General features: G+C 38.7%; 3 protein-coding genes and 1 non-coding gene across 6 annotated transcripts in view; 1 reads left to right on the top strand and 3 right to left on the bottom strand.

The window, feature by feature from the left end:
* Positions 1-419: 419 nt before the first annotated feature.
* LOC110852105 (SEC14-like protein 4) lies at positions 420-2,521 on the bottom strand. Its single transcript, XM_022100085.2, has 8 exons — positions 2,036-2,521; positions 1,859-1,934; positions 1,728-1,771; positions 1,599-1,660; positions 1,236-1,288; positions 959-1,165; positions 775-855; positions 420-695 (listed from the first exon to the last, which is right to left on the bottom strand). Exons 1-8 carry the CDS (start codon positions 2,183-2,185, stop codon positions 520-522), a joined length of 849 nt encoding a protein of 282 aa, XP_021955777.1. The 5' UTR covers positions 2,186-2,521; the 3' UTR covers positions 420-519.
* Positions 2,522-2,766: 245 nt separating this feature from the next.
* LOC110851912 (T-complex protein 1 subunit delta) lies at positions 2,767-5,840 on the top strand. The gene is made up of 7 exons (XM_022099849.2): positions 2,767-3,009; positions 3,078-3,220; positions 3,303-3,946; positions 4,066-4,401; positions 4,503-4,601; positions 4,709-4,812; positions 5,383-5,840. The coding sequence occupies exons 1-7, from the start codon at positions 2,892-2,894 to the stop codon at positions 5,544-5,546; spliced, it is 1,608 nt and encodes a 535-aa protein (XP_021955541.1). The 5' UTR covers positions 2,767-2,891; the 3' UTR covers positions 5,547-5,840.
* A 1,600-nt stretch (positions 5,841-7,440) lies between these two features.
* Trnad-guc lies at positions 7,441-7,512 on the bottom strand. The gene has a single exon. It is a non-coding gene; the product is annotated as a tRNA-Asp (tRNA).
* Positions 7,513-7,962: 450 nt separating this feature from the next.
* LOC110852804 (hormone receptor 4) overlaps positions 7,963-16,092 on the bottom strand; it is a 61,650-nt gene continuing 53,520 nt past the window's right edge. For all 3 annotated transcript variants that reach the window (XM_022100930.2, XM_022100931.2, XM_022100929.2), the window contains 15 exons: positions 14,291-15,909; positions 13,750-14,164; positions 13,462-13,501; positions 13,295-13,382; positions 12,997-13,017; positions 12,430-12,497; positions 11,982-12,356; positions 11,260-11,521; positions 11,096-11,136; positions 10,976-11,019; positions 10,827-10,886; positions 10,713-10,744; positions 10,562-10,630; positions 10,404-10,459; positions 7,963-10,309 (listed from right to left, as the gene is read on the bottom strand). In XM_022100930.2, coding sequence (XP_021956622.1) covers positions 10,211-10,309; positions 10,404-10,459; positions 10,562-10,630; positions 10,713-10,744; positions 10,827-10,886; positions 10,976-11,019; positions 11,096-11,136; positions 11,260-11,521; positions 11,982-12,356; positions 12,430-12,497; positions 12,997-13,017; positions 13,295-13,382; positions 13,462-13,501; positions 13,750-14,164; positions 14,291-15,909 — 3,289 coding nt within the window. In that variant the 3' untranslated portion in view covers positions 7,963-10,210. The remainder of the gene's footprint in view (positions 10,310-10,403; positions 10,460-10,561; positions 10,631-10,712; positions 10,745-10,826; positions 10,887-10,975; positions 11,020-11,095; positions 11,137-11,259; positions 11,522-11,981; positions 12,357-12,429; positions 12,498-12,996; positions 13,018-13,294; positions 13,383-13,461; positions 13,502-13,749; positions 14,165-14,290; positions 15,910-16,092) is intronic.

Genomic DNA, 16,092 nt, shown 5'->3' with positions numbered 1-16,092 from the left:
TGATATAGCACCACAGAGCTGTACCGAAATGCTAACAATATTATGTCCTATTGCAACTAATTCAACTACGTAGGGTTCAAAGTTTCCAGATTTGATGGTTACTCGAGTTCTTTATAACTGAATCATATTGATGAGAAAGCTATTTATATTTTGTTTGCAACATCTTTTTCTACGATTTCCTTTTAAATGTTTTGACTTTGGAAATTTCATGGAACTTTGAGTCTGCGAGAAGTTATTTCGTATAGGCAATTACGCTCTCACGAACACAAAAGGTTCAGAAATTCAAATTAAAGTTATATGAATAACTTTTACGCAGTTTCATTCTTATTAAATTACCCGCTATCAAGGTCAAAATGACAGACATACTAATTTTGGCGTACGGGTGAAAATGCTGAATGACATACGCAGCGCATAGGTGGTTGTTTCAAAAATTTGCATATACGTAGAAGTGAGTTTATTGAATAATTATATCAATTTATTTGTTGGTAGGTATACACAAAACCATGTAATGACAAAATGTCAATTATAAATGCGTGTGCCTCCGAATTGTTGTTCAATCTGGTCAGGAGAAATAAGACTCAGAATTGCTGGTTTCCATTGTCGCTTGTCTGGTCCATAAATTTTGATGACATTTCGAACATGTTTCTTCATCAAGGGGGCAAACAAGCTAAAAACTGAGTAAAAGCTCATGGGGGCTAAAAAGTTACAAAAAAATCACGTAGATTAGAACAAGTCGAATTGAGTATACTTATTTGAGATTTGAATCGTCGTTACTGTTAATTCCAATAAATCTGTGAATCATGAACGGGAAATAGCTTTCCAGCGCTACAATCAGGTTCCGACAAATGGGAATACCTGTGGATAAACCAGTGCGTCTGTTATTCAACTACAGATATATTATGCACTTGGCTGTCGAAATTATGACATGTGCTAAGCATAAAGTTGGTATATGAAGTACACTCAGGGCATCCGTGCTGTTTACTGTTAAATCCGTCCAAATTCATGATAATAATTCCTGACGACACGTTCGGATGTTGTTCATGCTGCTCCATCACCCGAAGGACTCCGACTTCCGCCATGCGAAAAACAAACCGTATCCCCTTGTCCTTGTTTCCCATCAAGACAACTTTTCGCACATCCCACTCCGCAATGTCCGCAGTCCCAACTGTACAATTCAGAAAACACTCAGTCACCAATTGTACCACGGTGGTAGATTTTAATGCTGATTAGTATACCAGGTCTGCCAACGTAGTCTACAGCGTCCATTCGAATTGGAAATTGACGCTCCCTAAAAATTATAAATTGAAAACTTTAGTTGTTGGATGCGACAAATAATGTGAAATGCAAAAATCCAAGCAATATTAAAATTTCTTATTGAATATTTAGAAGATACAAATAGACAAAAAAACATGGATAACGCCACATGGAACTCATCACTGATTGCAGATGTGGGGGCACCACAATAATACACATAGTTTGGCACATAATGACACAATTAGGTTGCGATATTTTTAATTTGAATTTTCAGAACAATAAGTTAGTTATGATTTTTTTTAAATATATCTACTTTTATAAACAAGGTTGAATAATTTACTCACAAGTCGCTAAAATCCTCTTTCATTATTTGATCCATTTTATACTCAGCCCTCCACGATATCATCTGCCATTAATTCGAAATTGTTATACGTCAAATGAACTAATTATACTGCATGAATTTGTCGTCTCACCTTTCGAATTTTTTCAACGGCATTGTCTACTTTATAGTCGGTCGCTTTGTTGCAAACAATTTTTTAAAATTTAATAATTATATTGTACATTTACATATATATGTATTCGTGAAAAACTTTAATAATTTTACCCTGTAGCCATTTGATAAGATACATATCCTTGCGCATATATGCTTCTGGAAAGTCGTTTATAACTTGAGCTTTGAACTACGCAAACGAAATACGAATCAGTATTTAATAAATATCAATCTGCAAAGAATTTCTTTTTTGATTGCGTCTACGTCGTATTATATTATAAAATGTCTCACTTTATTGAAATAAATTCTTTGAGGGGATGTCAAACTAATATCTTCAAAGTTGATTTCTTTCTCGGTACTAGCTTCTCCTGAAACCTGTGTAAGCGTAGTTTTAAGTGCCAGAGTTAGAAACACAGCCCAAAAATAGGATATTTTAAGCATATTGATAGATTTTCGATTTTCAATCAAATTTTCAGTTCAATTAACCAAAAAGTTCCAGTGACCAGCCACTCCCAAGAATATATTACTACTGAAGGTGAGCTATACTGATTTTCATAATTTCATGGCATTATTTATTTATTTGTACATGTAAAGTCACAAAACCTGGACTTTTTCCATGCCTCATAGATTAAAAATCATCATGCAAACCTGAGTTTCCTTGTTATCATTATTTCCGCTAATGGTTGTAAATTACATTCACGCCATTATGTTGTTTGTAGTTTAGTGTGTGAGAATTAGTGAGAAATTGAGTATATCCTATCCTATTCCTATATATTTGTTATTTGATATATATTGTCCTGCTATTAAACTATTTGTTTGTAGGCAGATTTTCCTTAAGGTTCATCCAATTAGTATGCACGGTCTTTTAGTATTCCCGTCGGACACGCCAAATATCGAGACCAATTTCCATCTCAGACTTGTAAAAATTATCGTGCTGGACAAAGGAAGTGGAATTAACGAGAGGCTAAGAGCTGAGCTCGCCCACCTCCAACCTTAAAATTGAGCACGAGAGAGAACCTTCCAGTTCTTTTACCTTGTTTTTGCGTGTGTGAATCATTTGCCGGCCTTCCTTTCTAAATATTTCCTCATTTAAAATTTAAATTGATTGAATAATTAAGTAAGTTATTTCAACTTAACGCCGGATAAAATGGTTCAACAAGCAAAACCAGCGGCTGCGGGTGGGGTCAAGAGTGGGAACAACAATGTCTTTAAAGACAAGTCTAAACCTTCCGAAATTCGTGGGTCAAATATCCAAGCAGCAAAAGGTTAATTACGTTAACTTTGAATATCATGTGCATTATTTTGACGGAATATATTTCTTATTGAATTTTAGCTGTGGCGGATGCCATCCGGACAAGTCTTGGTCCACGAGGTATGGACAAAATGATTCAGGATGGGAAGGGCGACGTCACAATTACTAATGATGGGGCTACCATTTTGAAGCAGATGAATGTGATGCATCCGGCGGCTAAGATGGTTGGTTTTATTATTTTATAAGATTATTACGAAATAAAAAGGATAAGGATGTATTTGAAAAATTACCGAATGATTTATTCAGTTGGTTGAGTTGTCGAAAGCGCAAGATACTGAGGCTGGAGACGGAACTACGTCTGTAGTTGTCCTGGCAGGATCATTGCTCGAAGCGGCTGAGAAACTTTTGATGAAGGGTCTCCATCCCACTGCCATTGCCGAAGGATTTCGAGCAGCGGGACAGAAAGCGGTAGAAATTATTCGGAAAGATTTATCAATCCCGGTGGACTTGACTGACACCCAAACACTGCAAAAATGTGCCTCTACCAGTCTGAATTCCAAAGTTGTATCTCAGCAATCAAGTCTACTGGCTCCTATTGCAGTGGAAGCTGTTTTTCGAGCCACGGATACAAATGCTGAAAATATCGACTTGAAGGATATTCGCGTTACGACTGTTCTTGGAGGCACAGTGGAGGACACAGAACTGATTGATGGCCTTCTTATGCGACAAAAAGTTAGCGTTGGTCCCAAGCGAATTGAAAAGGCAAAGATTGCTCTGATTCAATTTTGCGTGTCACCTCCCAAGACGGATATGGACATGAATGTCATTGTATCGGACTACGCCCAAATGGATCGTGTATTAAGAGAGGAGCGGAATTACATTTTGAACATCGTCAAGAAGATTAAGAGCACTGGGTGCACTGTTCTGTTAATTCAAAAATCTATTCTCAGGTACATGGCAGGCTTTGTTGCATAATTCTATCTATAGAATTATTTATTATAGAAATTTAGATTTATTATGCACAAATTACTGACTAACACTGATATTCTACATCTTCGTCTTGTTTTAGGGATTCTTTGTCTGATCTGGCCCAGCACTTTCTGGACAAAGTTAAAATTATGACAATTAACAACATTGAACGTGAAGAAATTGAATTTATATGCAAATCTATTGGATGCCGGCCAATTGCTTCATTGGACCATTTTACACCTGAAAATATGGCGTCGGCCGAGACTGTTGAGGAAATCAGCGCTAGCGGAAGTAAACTTGTGAAAATCTCCGGAATTGCCACACCTGGAAAGACAGTTTCAATTATGGTTCGAGGAAGTAATAAACTCGTCCTTCAAGAGGCTGAGCGGTCCCTTCACGATGCCCTTTGCGTTGTTCGGTGCTTGGTAAAAGAAAGGTAAAGAAAGTGCAAATAAATGTATTTTGAGTAAAGATATACTAATTTTATTTATTAGGCAGTTAGTTATTTGTATTTATTGAAATTGTTTTATTTCACAGGGGAATTGTTGCCGGAGGCGGAGCTCCAGAAACCGAATTATCTGTTCGGTTAGCTCAATTTGCCATGAGTTTGACTGGTCCCGAAGCCTATTGCTTTAGGTATAACATGTTTATTTATTTTCTAGGTTTATTTGATACTGTTGGTAGACGAATTCATGTCATTATTTATATAACCTTACGACTAATTTCACATTGTAATTTTGCAGGGCTTTTGCTGAATCACTGGAGGTAATTCCACTTACTTTGGCAGAAAATGCAGGAATGCCCGCAATTAACACGGTTACTGAACTCAGGAAGTTGCATGCTGAAGGTAATTGTCTTATTTTTAGATGGGCAGAAGCATTAATTGGCATAATACATAGATTTAAGGGCCCGGGGGAAGATTTACTTGATTTTATGTTAGCAACAATAATTGCCAGGGTCCCAAGATTATTATCGCTCTGTTAGGTTACGACCACTATTAATTGACACCGTTTCTATGGGACACTCACGTTCAAAAGCTTTGGTTTTGTCACTGCTTTTGAAAAAGTTTCCCTCAAGTCCCTCAAGTTTTTGAAAAAAGTTGTTTCTTTTGTTCCATGGATACTCAAAATGCAATTCCTGCCATTAATTTGGCAATTCTAAGCCAATTTGTCCTCACTTTACGACCAAATATCTCCACTGCACAAGAGGGCAGATCGTCAAAAAAAACTCAAGTAAAATCTAAAGATATGATTAACGCATTAAACATAATTTAAAAAATCTGCCCTCTTGTGCATTGCTGAATTTTATCGTCAAAGTTGACGTGATTTCTAAGCAACTTCCCCCAGGCCCTTAAGTGTTTATAAGAGAAGTTTGCTAATAAGTTATGTACCTGTCGCGACTGTTTATTTATTTTTAGGCCACAAAGCTGCTGGTTTAAACGTGAAGAAAGGTGCGATTGCCAACATTATGGAGGAAAATGTTATCCAGCCCAGTCTGGTCACTATTTCAGCCATCAATTTGGCCACCGAGTTTGTAGCCTCAATTTTGAAGATTGATGACGTTGTGAATACAGTGCGTTAATTCTACTAATGAGAAACAGAAAAAAACCACCCACTTGATTAATTCTAATTTCTAATTTTATTCCAATGCATCAATTGTTACATCAAAATTGTCACACGACCATATTAATAATATAAGGCCATGCAATTTAGCTAAGTATTAATCCCCATACATATTTCACACTTTGTTGTCATACTCGTATACCGGTTTTGTAAGAAAAAGTAGACACCTTCACTCTCTAATATTAATCTCGGTTGATGTTTTTCACATTAAGAATAATTTTGAAATAATAAACTTGAAACTAACTTACTTAAATAGTCTCTTCTGTCAGTACATTTTTATTTATTAGAGGTTCAATAACAAGTCGATGACACACTCATGGTTGAAAGATTTTGAAAATAATGAAAAATATGAAACACATTCAAATTAGGTTAAAATGGACGTACTACATAGCTTGGTGTGTGAGTTGATTTGAAATGGGAGAAGAAAACTGGTGACCGTGTCGTATATTTACACGTCGCAAAGGAAGTCGTCCGGATTTTTGCGCATCAGTTTGTCGTGGCGTTTCTCAGTCTCTGTGTAAACGAGGTATGAGGCGACGAAGGGTGGGACCACACGCCAAAAGTTTTCCGCACATCGTCGAACAGTGTTCGGGATGCCGCTCTTCATGACCCCAGCAAAGGCCTTTTGCTCGAATGGAGAGAGTTTGTAGGTGATGAGACCACGCACCTTGGCTAGTTCTCCGAAATGCTTGCCCATCTATCAAAACAATACAATTTCAACTCTGGTCCAGGATTATCAATATGCAATCTTATTAGACTTTAGTATCTATTCTCTACCTTGTCTTGTACTTTCGTACTCGTGTTGTGTAATTAGCCTTTATTCCTGTTCTTCCGTCAACCTCTGCTTCGCGAATGGAAAAGTGGAAAAATTGGAGCAGGTGGAGGCTGCCGGCGAAAGGTTCACAAGAATTGCAAGAAGAGTGAATGGAGAAACTGAGAAAATGCAAAGTCTCAATATGCCTCGTCTTATCCTATGATTCTCAACGTCTTTCAGATTTATCAATGATTAATAAGAATTGAGTGGCCTTTGCACGTAAAATAAACCGTTACAACGCATGTAACCAAGGGGTGAAAGGAGTGTCATACGTCAATGTGAATATCAAATTGTTCGAAAATTTGTTAAGATTGACACTTCTGACGTGTTTTCGACTTTTGTGTCTTATTTGTGTCAAATTTAACAGTTGATAACCCTTATGTGACCTTTATATGACCTCTGAGGTCAAAATGGAGGTCACCATTGAATTCGGGGTTAAATTTCAGTTGAAATTGAAATAGATATGTCCTATGACCTTTACATGACCTCTGAGGTCAAAATGGAGGTCACCATTGAATTTGACATTGAAAAATAGTTAAAAATGATGTGTCACATGCCAAAACTGACACGTGACACTTTTTCGTCACTTTTCGTCACCGTGACGATGTCATCGTCACAGGTGACGTCCAAACACAAAATCACATGAATTTTCGAATTCCTCATTGAAAAATAGTTCAAAATGATGTGTCACATGTCAAAACTGACACGTGACACTTTTTCGTCACTTTTCGTCACTGTGACGACGTCATCGTCACAGGTGACGATGTCACAGTGTCCATCTTCGAACTCGTCCTGTCCATTGACGTTAGGAGTTTACGTTCAAAATTTCAAGTGTCTATGTCTTTTCGTTCAAAAGTTATCGGAGCTACGGACAGACAGACGGACGGACGGACGGACGGACAGACAGACGGACATAACGATCTTATAAAGGGCTTTCACCCCTTAATAAACCCGAGCCATTTGCAAATGCATTTGCATCACAGCCAATTTTAATTATTTTAAGAAATAAAAATTTAAATTTATCAAAAAATTTGAGCGTCTCCCCGACGGGGAATCGAACCCCGGTCTCCCGCGTGACAGGCGGGGATACTTACCACTATACTATCGAGGACTCGACTTGATGTAATTGGGTTTTAGGAGGGCAATTTGGTCAACGAGTACCTCGGTGGCATGTGGCGATGTTCCTATAAGTATGATAACTATGATAAGATATGATATTTTCAGTTGTAAGATATATATATATATATTATTTTATATATGATATAGTTATACATAAGATAAGATATATGTATATATTAAGATATGTATATTCCAACCAACATACTTTATTTTGAGACAAAGAAAGTTTGAGAAGATTTGAGACGTAATGAGACATATATGCAAATATGCATATTTACTGGCATTTATGTATAATCCACTCAATGTCCGTCAAAATTATTAAAATCGCTCAACGAGTATGTAGTAAAGAAATACATTTTCATCAGAACGCATTATGAATGTTAGCCAAGTTCATGTAAAATATGGAATCCTGGAATGATCAAATTATTACGCACATTTCTGATTAGTTGGAGAAATTATTTTTATTTCATCTTCACACTGCATCTAATACACTATTACTCTCACTCAATCAAAAACTTACATATAAACTAGCCTAGCCTATTAGTTATTACAAACATCAATCAGGTTTCAAAGTTTCATTTTTATAGTATGGCTCTCATATATGTAAAAAGTTAATTTTTATGAAATTTTTCAAGAGATCAGTTTTGATTGTGAAATCAACTATCATAATTGTTATTTGATACAAAAAAACTGCATGCGTGTACGTATACAAAAACTTCGAATTTCATTTGCAAACTTTTTAGTATCTTTGAATTCTTTAATTGGAGCAAGCATAATTGCTGCCTCCAAAATCATAAAATAGTTCAAGGTCACGTTTTTTTCAGGATAACAATTATGTGACCAAGAGTGGTGCAGTGTCATACGTATTATTTATGTAAATTTAGTTGTTGTGAGACGTGTGTAAATAAATGGAGAGACGAATAAAATGAGGCTGAGAGAGAGATGAGGTGTGTTCAGTTAAAAACTTTTGTTTATAATTTTATATAATAATGTGTATCATCTCTTGTACATTTACAATTTTTTACATAGATTCATTCACAGACTGCTTTTCCTCCGAGAAATCACTTTGCAATACGTATTTCTCTCTTGCATAATTATAAATGTTTAATATATGTATGTACCTCTATTTCTATAAAATCTGATGACTACACAACGTATCAATAATATTCAGTAATAGACAGTAGTAGTAATAACGTAATAAGTCTTAAGTAATTTTCCTACACCCTTTTCCAGCAGAATATGTAATAATGCATATGCGGTAAAGCAATCTTAGTTATCTGCCTAATTTTATATACATAGCAATTGTAACAGTTCAACAGCAGTACGTACTTAACTTAAAGATACTTTAGAAGTGTGTATGTAGGTGGTTTTGGTATTATTATAAAGACATCCAGAGTTAATTATTCTCGTCAGTTGCACCTCATCTACCTCATCATCCAGCAAACTATGCTCATCCTCAGCGTGAATAATAACCTTGCATCGGACTTGTCCCCCATTTTCGACCGACTAATTTAGCTAACCGCCCACTCACCCACCCCAAACTTACTGTACATCGTCCCCATCTAACTCTAATTACCTAACCCCTTATTAATTTAACTAGAGTTTAAAGCACGTCAGTATAAATAGGACCCTTCCTTCAAGAACCAACAATAATAACCCAATATTTTATATATAGATATTCCAGACGCCATTTATATCAAATACCATAAACCAGGCTACACTTTTTTGTTTCATATTATCTATTCTATTATATTTCTCATGAAATGCGTGGAAAATTCTATACGTACGATAAAACCATAAAGATGTAATATTATTACAAATGTACATGCCAAGTTGGGTGTTGGATACACAATAATATGACTTTGTAGTAGTTACATACATAGTTATTATTACTACTGACTAATAGGAAGATGCAGTAACTGTTACTATATAGTAATAATAATTAAACTATTATTTGGATTTGGATACACAAAATAAAACAAAATAAAGATTAGGTGATTGAGAAGTGTGGGGTGTGTACTACAAAAAATGAAATCTGGCAATGAGAAATATATAATATATTCAAGATGTAACATTACACGAAATTGATTCATCTACGGTCATAGAATATATTTTTAATGATCATCAAGACGATGATTGCTTGTACTTTTAATAACATTTTTTATGCATGTCGTCATCGCCGTCTGCTACGCTATGTAAAGTGTTTTTTTGGAGATTATATGGAGATAAAGGGGAAAGTATACCAAGATTTTTCAAGTAAATTAGAGCAGGATGTGTAAAATTAAAACTTGAGTTTTGGTTTATGAGGATCAATTTTTCTAGCACTATATCGGTTGATTGATAGCAGGTGTCAAACACATTGCCTTTTTCTCCACTGAAATTTCAAATCTCATGGCCTCACACTCAGCTATGTATTTATTTCTGTAGTACAATGTATGCCAACTAAATGTTTAACATGTGTGTAACTAATGGAAGGTACGACGTAACGACACGCTATGTTGGAGAAAGTACAGTATTTCTGGAGAAAGTACTGATACTTCGAACACAGACATAGAGGCAGTGTCCTTGCTTTTTACTACAAAATGGAGACTAACGAAAACAAACTATTCTTAATTGTACTACTTAACAGCTAGTTTTGTTGAATAATGTTGTGGTGGTAGGTTAATTTGAAAATCGTGAAAAATCCGGATTTATCTCTGAAGAAGTGTGGAGTTGAGTAGACTTGAGTTGAGTAAGAAAGGAACATAAAACATTTTGCTCTCGAGGAGAAGCGATGCTGCAGATTGCACCTGAAAGCAAGATTAATCCCAGAGTTAAAAATAGTTCAAACAATTTGCTCCTGTAATGATATTTTTATGAGGAACTAATTAGTTTTAAATTTACCTCTGGCAGACAACGCAACAGTTCAGTCAACCGATTCGGCTGAGAAGGTACAGTCACTGAAATTTTATAACATGGATCAATTATTGAAATGTTCAATTACTGCATCGGCATACCTGTCGTTCTTTAAAATTGAGAATACACAAATTGTTGAGTCTCACCTTCAAGGAACGTCCTCAGGACTTTAATATAACGTTCTTGAATTTGGGATACCTCATTGGCCTTTGTGCCTAAAATAAAACATTGTCGTTATTACCAAATGGTTTGACGATAAGATGGTTTTTGAAAATTAGAAATGTTAGAAACCCATACCTGTATTTTGCAGCATGGCAATAACTTTGAGACTGGAACATGACAAGAAAAGCATTGTAAACACGTGTAACCTTCGATGACACTAAAAATGAATATACAATCATCAAATAATACCTGACATATTCTTCAAGTCGGATGCCCAGTCTACGGAAGGTACGAGTGAGATGCGTAAGTCTGAAAAACGTAGATTCATATATGAAATTAGTCTTAATATAAAATGCGCTTGTTCATACACAGTCGTCGTAAATTATCAGTGTTATTACCTTTCCACCATGAGCCCCACGTCCTGCTTCAGCTGCTCGAGAGTCTATATATAAAATGGATCGGGTAAGTACACAGGCCCTTATTCGAAAATTGACTCATCGTATAATTATTTGACCTACCAGAGAGCGGCCCATCATGGCCTGGAGACATCGTTGGAGAACTGCAAAGCAAAGCACAAATAAATTAGTGGACTGATATGCTAAGAAAGTCGAGTAGGAAACCTTAGGCGTATTAAAATGCATAAAAGTGTCAGCAGAATGAGACAAAATGAATGTAAGCTCACCTTGCAGATTGTCCAGCGTCTCTTCCTCGGCGCTAACGCCGGGAGGGGGTGCGGGGCTGTGCATGGCATGCCATGCCGATGTGGTCAGTACCAAGAGTTCATGCCACTTGTGGGTTAGCACTCGAGTGTGCACCTCCACGGGGAGTTCGGCATAGAACGGAAGTCGTTTCGTCCATTGGACCAGTCGGTAAACGATGGAGTCCCCCATTTCACACAATTTATCGGACAGGTCACCACGAGCTTCAAGCAACTCTTCCCAATTCTGCAGGTGAAACAAATGATAACCACAATTAGATCACCACACTTTTTTGGCAGTTTATGCCCATTCATTAGAGTGAAAGATTTGGGTCAACCGAGTCATTAACACCTTTGGCCTACAACAGAGATATATCAACCCAACCGTTTATCTAATAGCGCAAAAATAGATTGGCAAAAAATGTAAGTTTGGATAAGCTCTCATGGGACCGGCTGTGGCTTCCTCTTCCCCTCTTTCTCTCATTTCGTTTCTCATTCACAAGCTGACGCAGGGAATGAATTGACACTAAAAATTGAAAGCCACTGTATTTTGTAAAAGTAAGTAAGAAACCTTGAAATTTCTACAAGGACGTTTCGATGAAAGCTATGTACATATGCTATGAGTATAATACAAGTAATAATTTTACGACGAAGACGTTCGGTTTTTTTTGTGAGCAAAAGAAGAGTAAAAGTGAATATATGCTTACGTGAAGTGCTGCAATGTCATGAAAGTTGTCACACATTGTCAGAGCATTGATCATGTTAGCCGCCTGGTCGAAAGGCATGTTTTGTCGCCGAGGGATGCTTTCATTGGGACTCGTCAAAGCTGCCATCAGAATATTTCCTGGGTGGGGTGGGAGCATGGAGGTGAGACCATTATTATTGGGACTGTTGTTGGACCCTCCACCACCACCGTTGGTCAACCCATTGCACGAATTGTTCGAGTTGTTGTTGTGGGTGGGGTTTGGGCTGGGATTGCTGCTGCTTGTGTTACTATTGTTATTGTTGTTCATAATCTTGTCCCCCTTCCCGTTCGCTGCACCACCCGCTCGAGCCCCCTTCTTGTGCTTGCGGTACTTGACCTGCAAAATAATCAAGTGACGATTCGTACAAAGAAGTAATAGAAAAGAAAATGCTCAAATGAATTCTGCTTACGGGGACTTTATAAAGATTGTAGACGGCCCCAGAGTTTCTGCCACCGGGCATCCTGTCTTCTCGAACAGCTATTCGGAGAGAGACAAAATACACAAATATTAGCAAGCAGCTCTTTTTTGCACCTTCCTTTTCCAACACGTAGCCATAAAAAGCAGAACTGAGAAAACTGCACTGCTCAAATTACATATTATGTATGTTGCTGTTTAAGAGTAATTATACACCCGGAGTATGTAAAATATGAACTGGGTCAAGGAAATGGCCCAGACATTCAACGTTCAATTTTTCAGCATTGAGCCGAAAATACAAAATAAAGGATAATAAATAGGGCTGCTCTTGCTCGGCATCATCATCATCAGTCATTATCGGGATATTTAGGATGGATTTTGAGCACGAGTCAAGTGCACAGCATATAATGCAAAAAAACTAAAATAACTGGAACAGCAGTTGGCATTCAAGAGGTCGACTGACCGACTTGCTTTTTATGTGAGGTGAAGGAAAACACAAGCATACATGCATATGCTGTTGTTGCGAAAATTAAGGGAATTTATTGTGCAAAAAAATAGTTACCTTGAAGGACCATTCCCTGCTCTGTAGGTAAAATAAAATAAAACTTAGTTAGTATACATCTTCTTGTTGGCGGATGTATAAAAATAGAATAATATGGTTTGGAGGTTTTTCGAATGGTTCTACACCAAGATTCCTAGACTAATGATAATTCATTACATAATTCTGATACATTCACTCCACGGAAACAAACTAAAAAGTCTAGGAATCTTGGTTCTACACGAAAGACGTGTGATGGACAAAGGGAGAATCCCTTCCAAACCACTTTTGGTCCGATTAAATAAATGCAATTTCATCTCACCTATGCATTTTTTGAATCGGCAGTACTGACACCGGTTTCGCTGAGCCTTGGTAATTTCACAGGTACCATCTGCCACGCACGTATATACCTGATACATACATACACAACACATTAATTATATTTATTAATTATGTAATGATAAATATAATTATACAAAAAAATAATACCCTTCGATTTTGTACAGTCCGTTTGAAGAAGCCTTTGCATCTGTTATTCAAGGAACAAAACAAAAGCGTAAATCATACAATTCCAAAACTATGCCACAAACAATAACGTCTGGACTTTCATGCAGGTGTAAATTTATCGGGTACTTTTGGGATGATATTGTTGTAGAAATGTGCAACAATGTTGTGGGACACAAGATTGGTAAAGATAAAGAGGAAGAAGTATGTATTAAAGTCTAAATGGAAAGTGAAAGGTGGACAGATTAAGAGGAAGACAAGTGTTCAAATTACCCTTCACACGTGATTATTCCGTAATGTAGGCCTGTCGCTCTATCTTCGCAAATCATGCAAATCATGGGCTGCTCATACTCGTCGTCATCATTGTTCGAGTGACCATTTGTCAAACTAGTAATACTGGGCCCGTGTCCATTTGTGGTGTTACTCGCACCCGTCGACAAGTTCAGAGCCTCCGACGCCCACAAACGCTCCATGCTCAAAACCCCCTTCTGAATTGCGGGGTGGCTTCCAGAAGAAGATTCGCCGCCATGCCCGTTGTACGTGGAACCGTTGCTGCTCGCACCCGAAGAGAGGGAAGAACTCCCACTTCCGGGGGGACTGGATCCTCCAATCCCAATTTCTAGAGATGGATTTGGGATCGGTTGGCCGGGTTGAGACCAAAGCATGGTTCGCACGCCACCTGCCTCTCCTGTTGACGATAACAAGCATTATTTTCATTATTGATGACTTCTTGGTCTTATCAACTGTTCAGGGCGATACCTTAAAATCGCTCTAAAGTAGTTAATTTTATTATTAAAGAGAAATTATGACTTGCCCATGATAACTGTCGGCGTCCGACTCAGGTTGACATGGTGTGTGCCATTGGCTTGAGGTGTGGAAGAGTTGACCATGCCAATGTTACCTCCGGCAATGATGGTTCCTCCGCCGGAGCCTGTGCTGCCCGGAGAATGCTGGATTGACCCTGACGAGCTGGAGTTGCTTGGAGAGGAATTTGGAGAGCGAGACATGTGAGAATTAGGAGACTTCCGGTTTCCTTGGATTGGAAATGGTAGGTGATGATTGAGACCATTCAAAGCAATACCATTACTGTGAGGATGAAGGTGTTGAGCAGAAGTACCGTTGGGTAACAACTGATGGTGGTTATTAGGATGGGATTGATGGTGGGGGTGGTTTTGGTGGTGGTGTTGTTGGTGTGATGGATTTGGTGTTGTTCCGGATGGAGGCGACCCACTCCCGTTACTCGTAGGTCGTGGTGATCCAGACACGGGTGTGACCGCTCCACCAGAAATTACTTCCGGTCGGACACCATTAATGCGGTACAGAGAACCCTGATGGAATGACAGACTAGTTGAAGTGACCACGGACAGTGGAGGATCTCCTCCCGAACCTCCCTTATCATGTGATAAGTGGTGAGTCATATTGGTATTGTGAGGAGAGCCATTATTACTACTAATATTAGCATTGTTATTCGAGATGGAGGAAGACGGACTGCTCCCGTCCCTATCTCTTCGGTTCTCAGTCAGTCGAGCATGCAGTTGGGTGGCATGGAACAGACCAGGAGGAGGTGGGCCGTGGCCGTTCATAGCCATGGCCAAATGTGGAGGTAGGTGGTGCAGGTGGTGGGAATTCAAGTTAAGAATGTTGGGTGGAGACCCACCTCGACTACTTCCACTGTGGTGGCTCATGGGAGACGACCTTTGACTGTAGCTGTCGCTCTTGTTGGATTTTGTGATGATGAGGGAAGGGTTGGTGTCCCTTAGCCCATTCTGATGCGGGGGACTCCTTCGTGGGGAAGAGGAGCTCAAGCCGTTGTGGGGTCTTGATGGCGGAGATCCACGAGATCCCGTAGAGGACGCCGATGAGAGGAGAGATCTTGGAGATGAGGACATCGAATGTGGCCCTGTGCTCCGGATCTCAAAGTCTGTCTCCATCTTTTCGTCCCTTCTCGTGTCACCCTTTTCTCCCTCCTCTTCCTCCTCACCCCCAACACTCCTTTCTGACTTGACGCTCGCCACGGAGTCAGAGTCACTTCCGTGACCGTTTTTATTGTTGTGCTTGTTTGAGGAGCCATTGCTCATTATTCTGCCATTGCTCAGGTTCCCGTTCGTGTGACCGTTGTGATTCGGGGGAGGAGACTTATTGGCACCGTGGAAGGGACTCGTTGTGTCCCTAATTTTGATGGGACTCTTGCGAGCTTGTTCCTCCAGTCCGGGGGATGAAGATGGGGAAGAATCGTCTCCTGGTTCCGACTTGACCACGACGACGTTGGCCGTCGTCGTCACGGTGGACTTGTGTCCATTCGTTACCTTTATCGTGTCGTAGTTATTGTTGTTGGTAGAGTTTTCATTCTTCATCATGAAGTAGAACTGGGAGGGGAAACCATTGGACTTGGAGACTGAACCGGGGGCTACCAGCTCTTCCGGAGTGAGACAACTACAAAGAGGATGATATAGAAAGATGAAGGTCAGGTCCTCGCAATTTCACAATTCGCTTCCACTCAAGACAAATGCGTGGAAGGATCTCGATTACAAGCCACAGAGAAAGCCCAAGACACGTATACAAGCATTTTTGTAAATAAATTAGTATTAATAATAAACAAAGCACAGAGAAGAGAAA

This window comes from Folsomia candida, unplaced genomic scaffold (genome assembly GCF_002217175.1).
Source record: "Folsomia candida strain VU population unplaced genomic scaffold, ASM221717v1 Fcan01_Sc007, whole genome shotgun sequence".
NCBI lineage: Eukaryota > Metazoa > Arthropoda > Collembola > Entomobryomorpha > Isotomidae > Folsomia > Folsomia candida.
Note: the sequence above shows the minus strand (reverse complement) of the source record. Positions and strands in the feature narration are given on the sequence as shown.

Bases quoted from the DNA above. Each gene is read 5' to 3' on its own strand.
- LOC110852105 (XM_022100085.2), bottom strand. From the start codon at position 2,185: ATGCTTAAAATATCCTATTTTTGGGCTGTGTTTCTAACTCTGGCACTT. The intron at 1,289-1,598 runs GTGAGTAAATTA...TATAATTTTTAG, and splicing joins AAAGAGGATTTTAGCGACTT to GGAGCGTCAATTTCCAATTC. The intron at 856-958 runs GTACTTCATATA...GTTTATCCACAG, and splicing joins ACAGCACGGATGCCCTGAGT to GTATTCCCATTTGTCGGAAC.
- LOC110851912 (XM_022099849.2), top strand. From the start codon at position 2,892: ATGGTTCAACAAGCAAAACCAGCGGCTGCGGGTGGGGTCAAGAGTGGG. The intron at 3,947-4,065 runs GTACATGGCAGG...GTCTTGTTTTAG, and splicing joins ATTCAAAAATCTATTCTCAG to GGATTCTTTGTCTGATCTGG. The intron at 4,602-4,708 runs GTATAACATGTT...GTAATTTTGCAG, and splicing joins CCCGAAGCCTATTGCTTTAG to GGCTTTTGCTGAATCACTGG.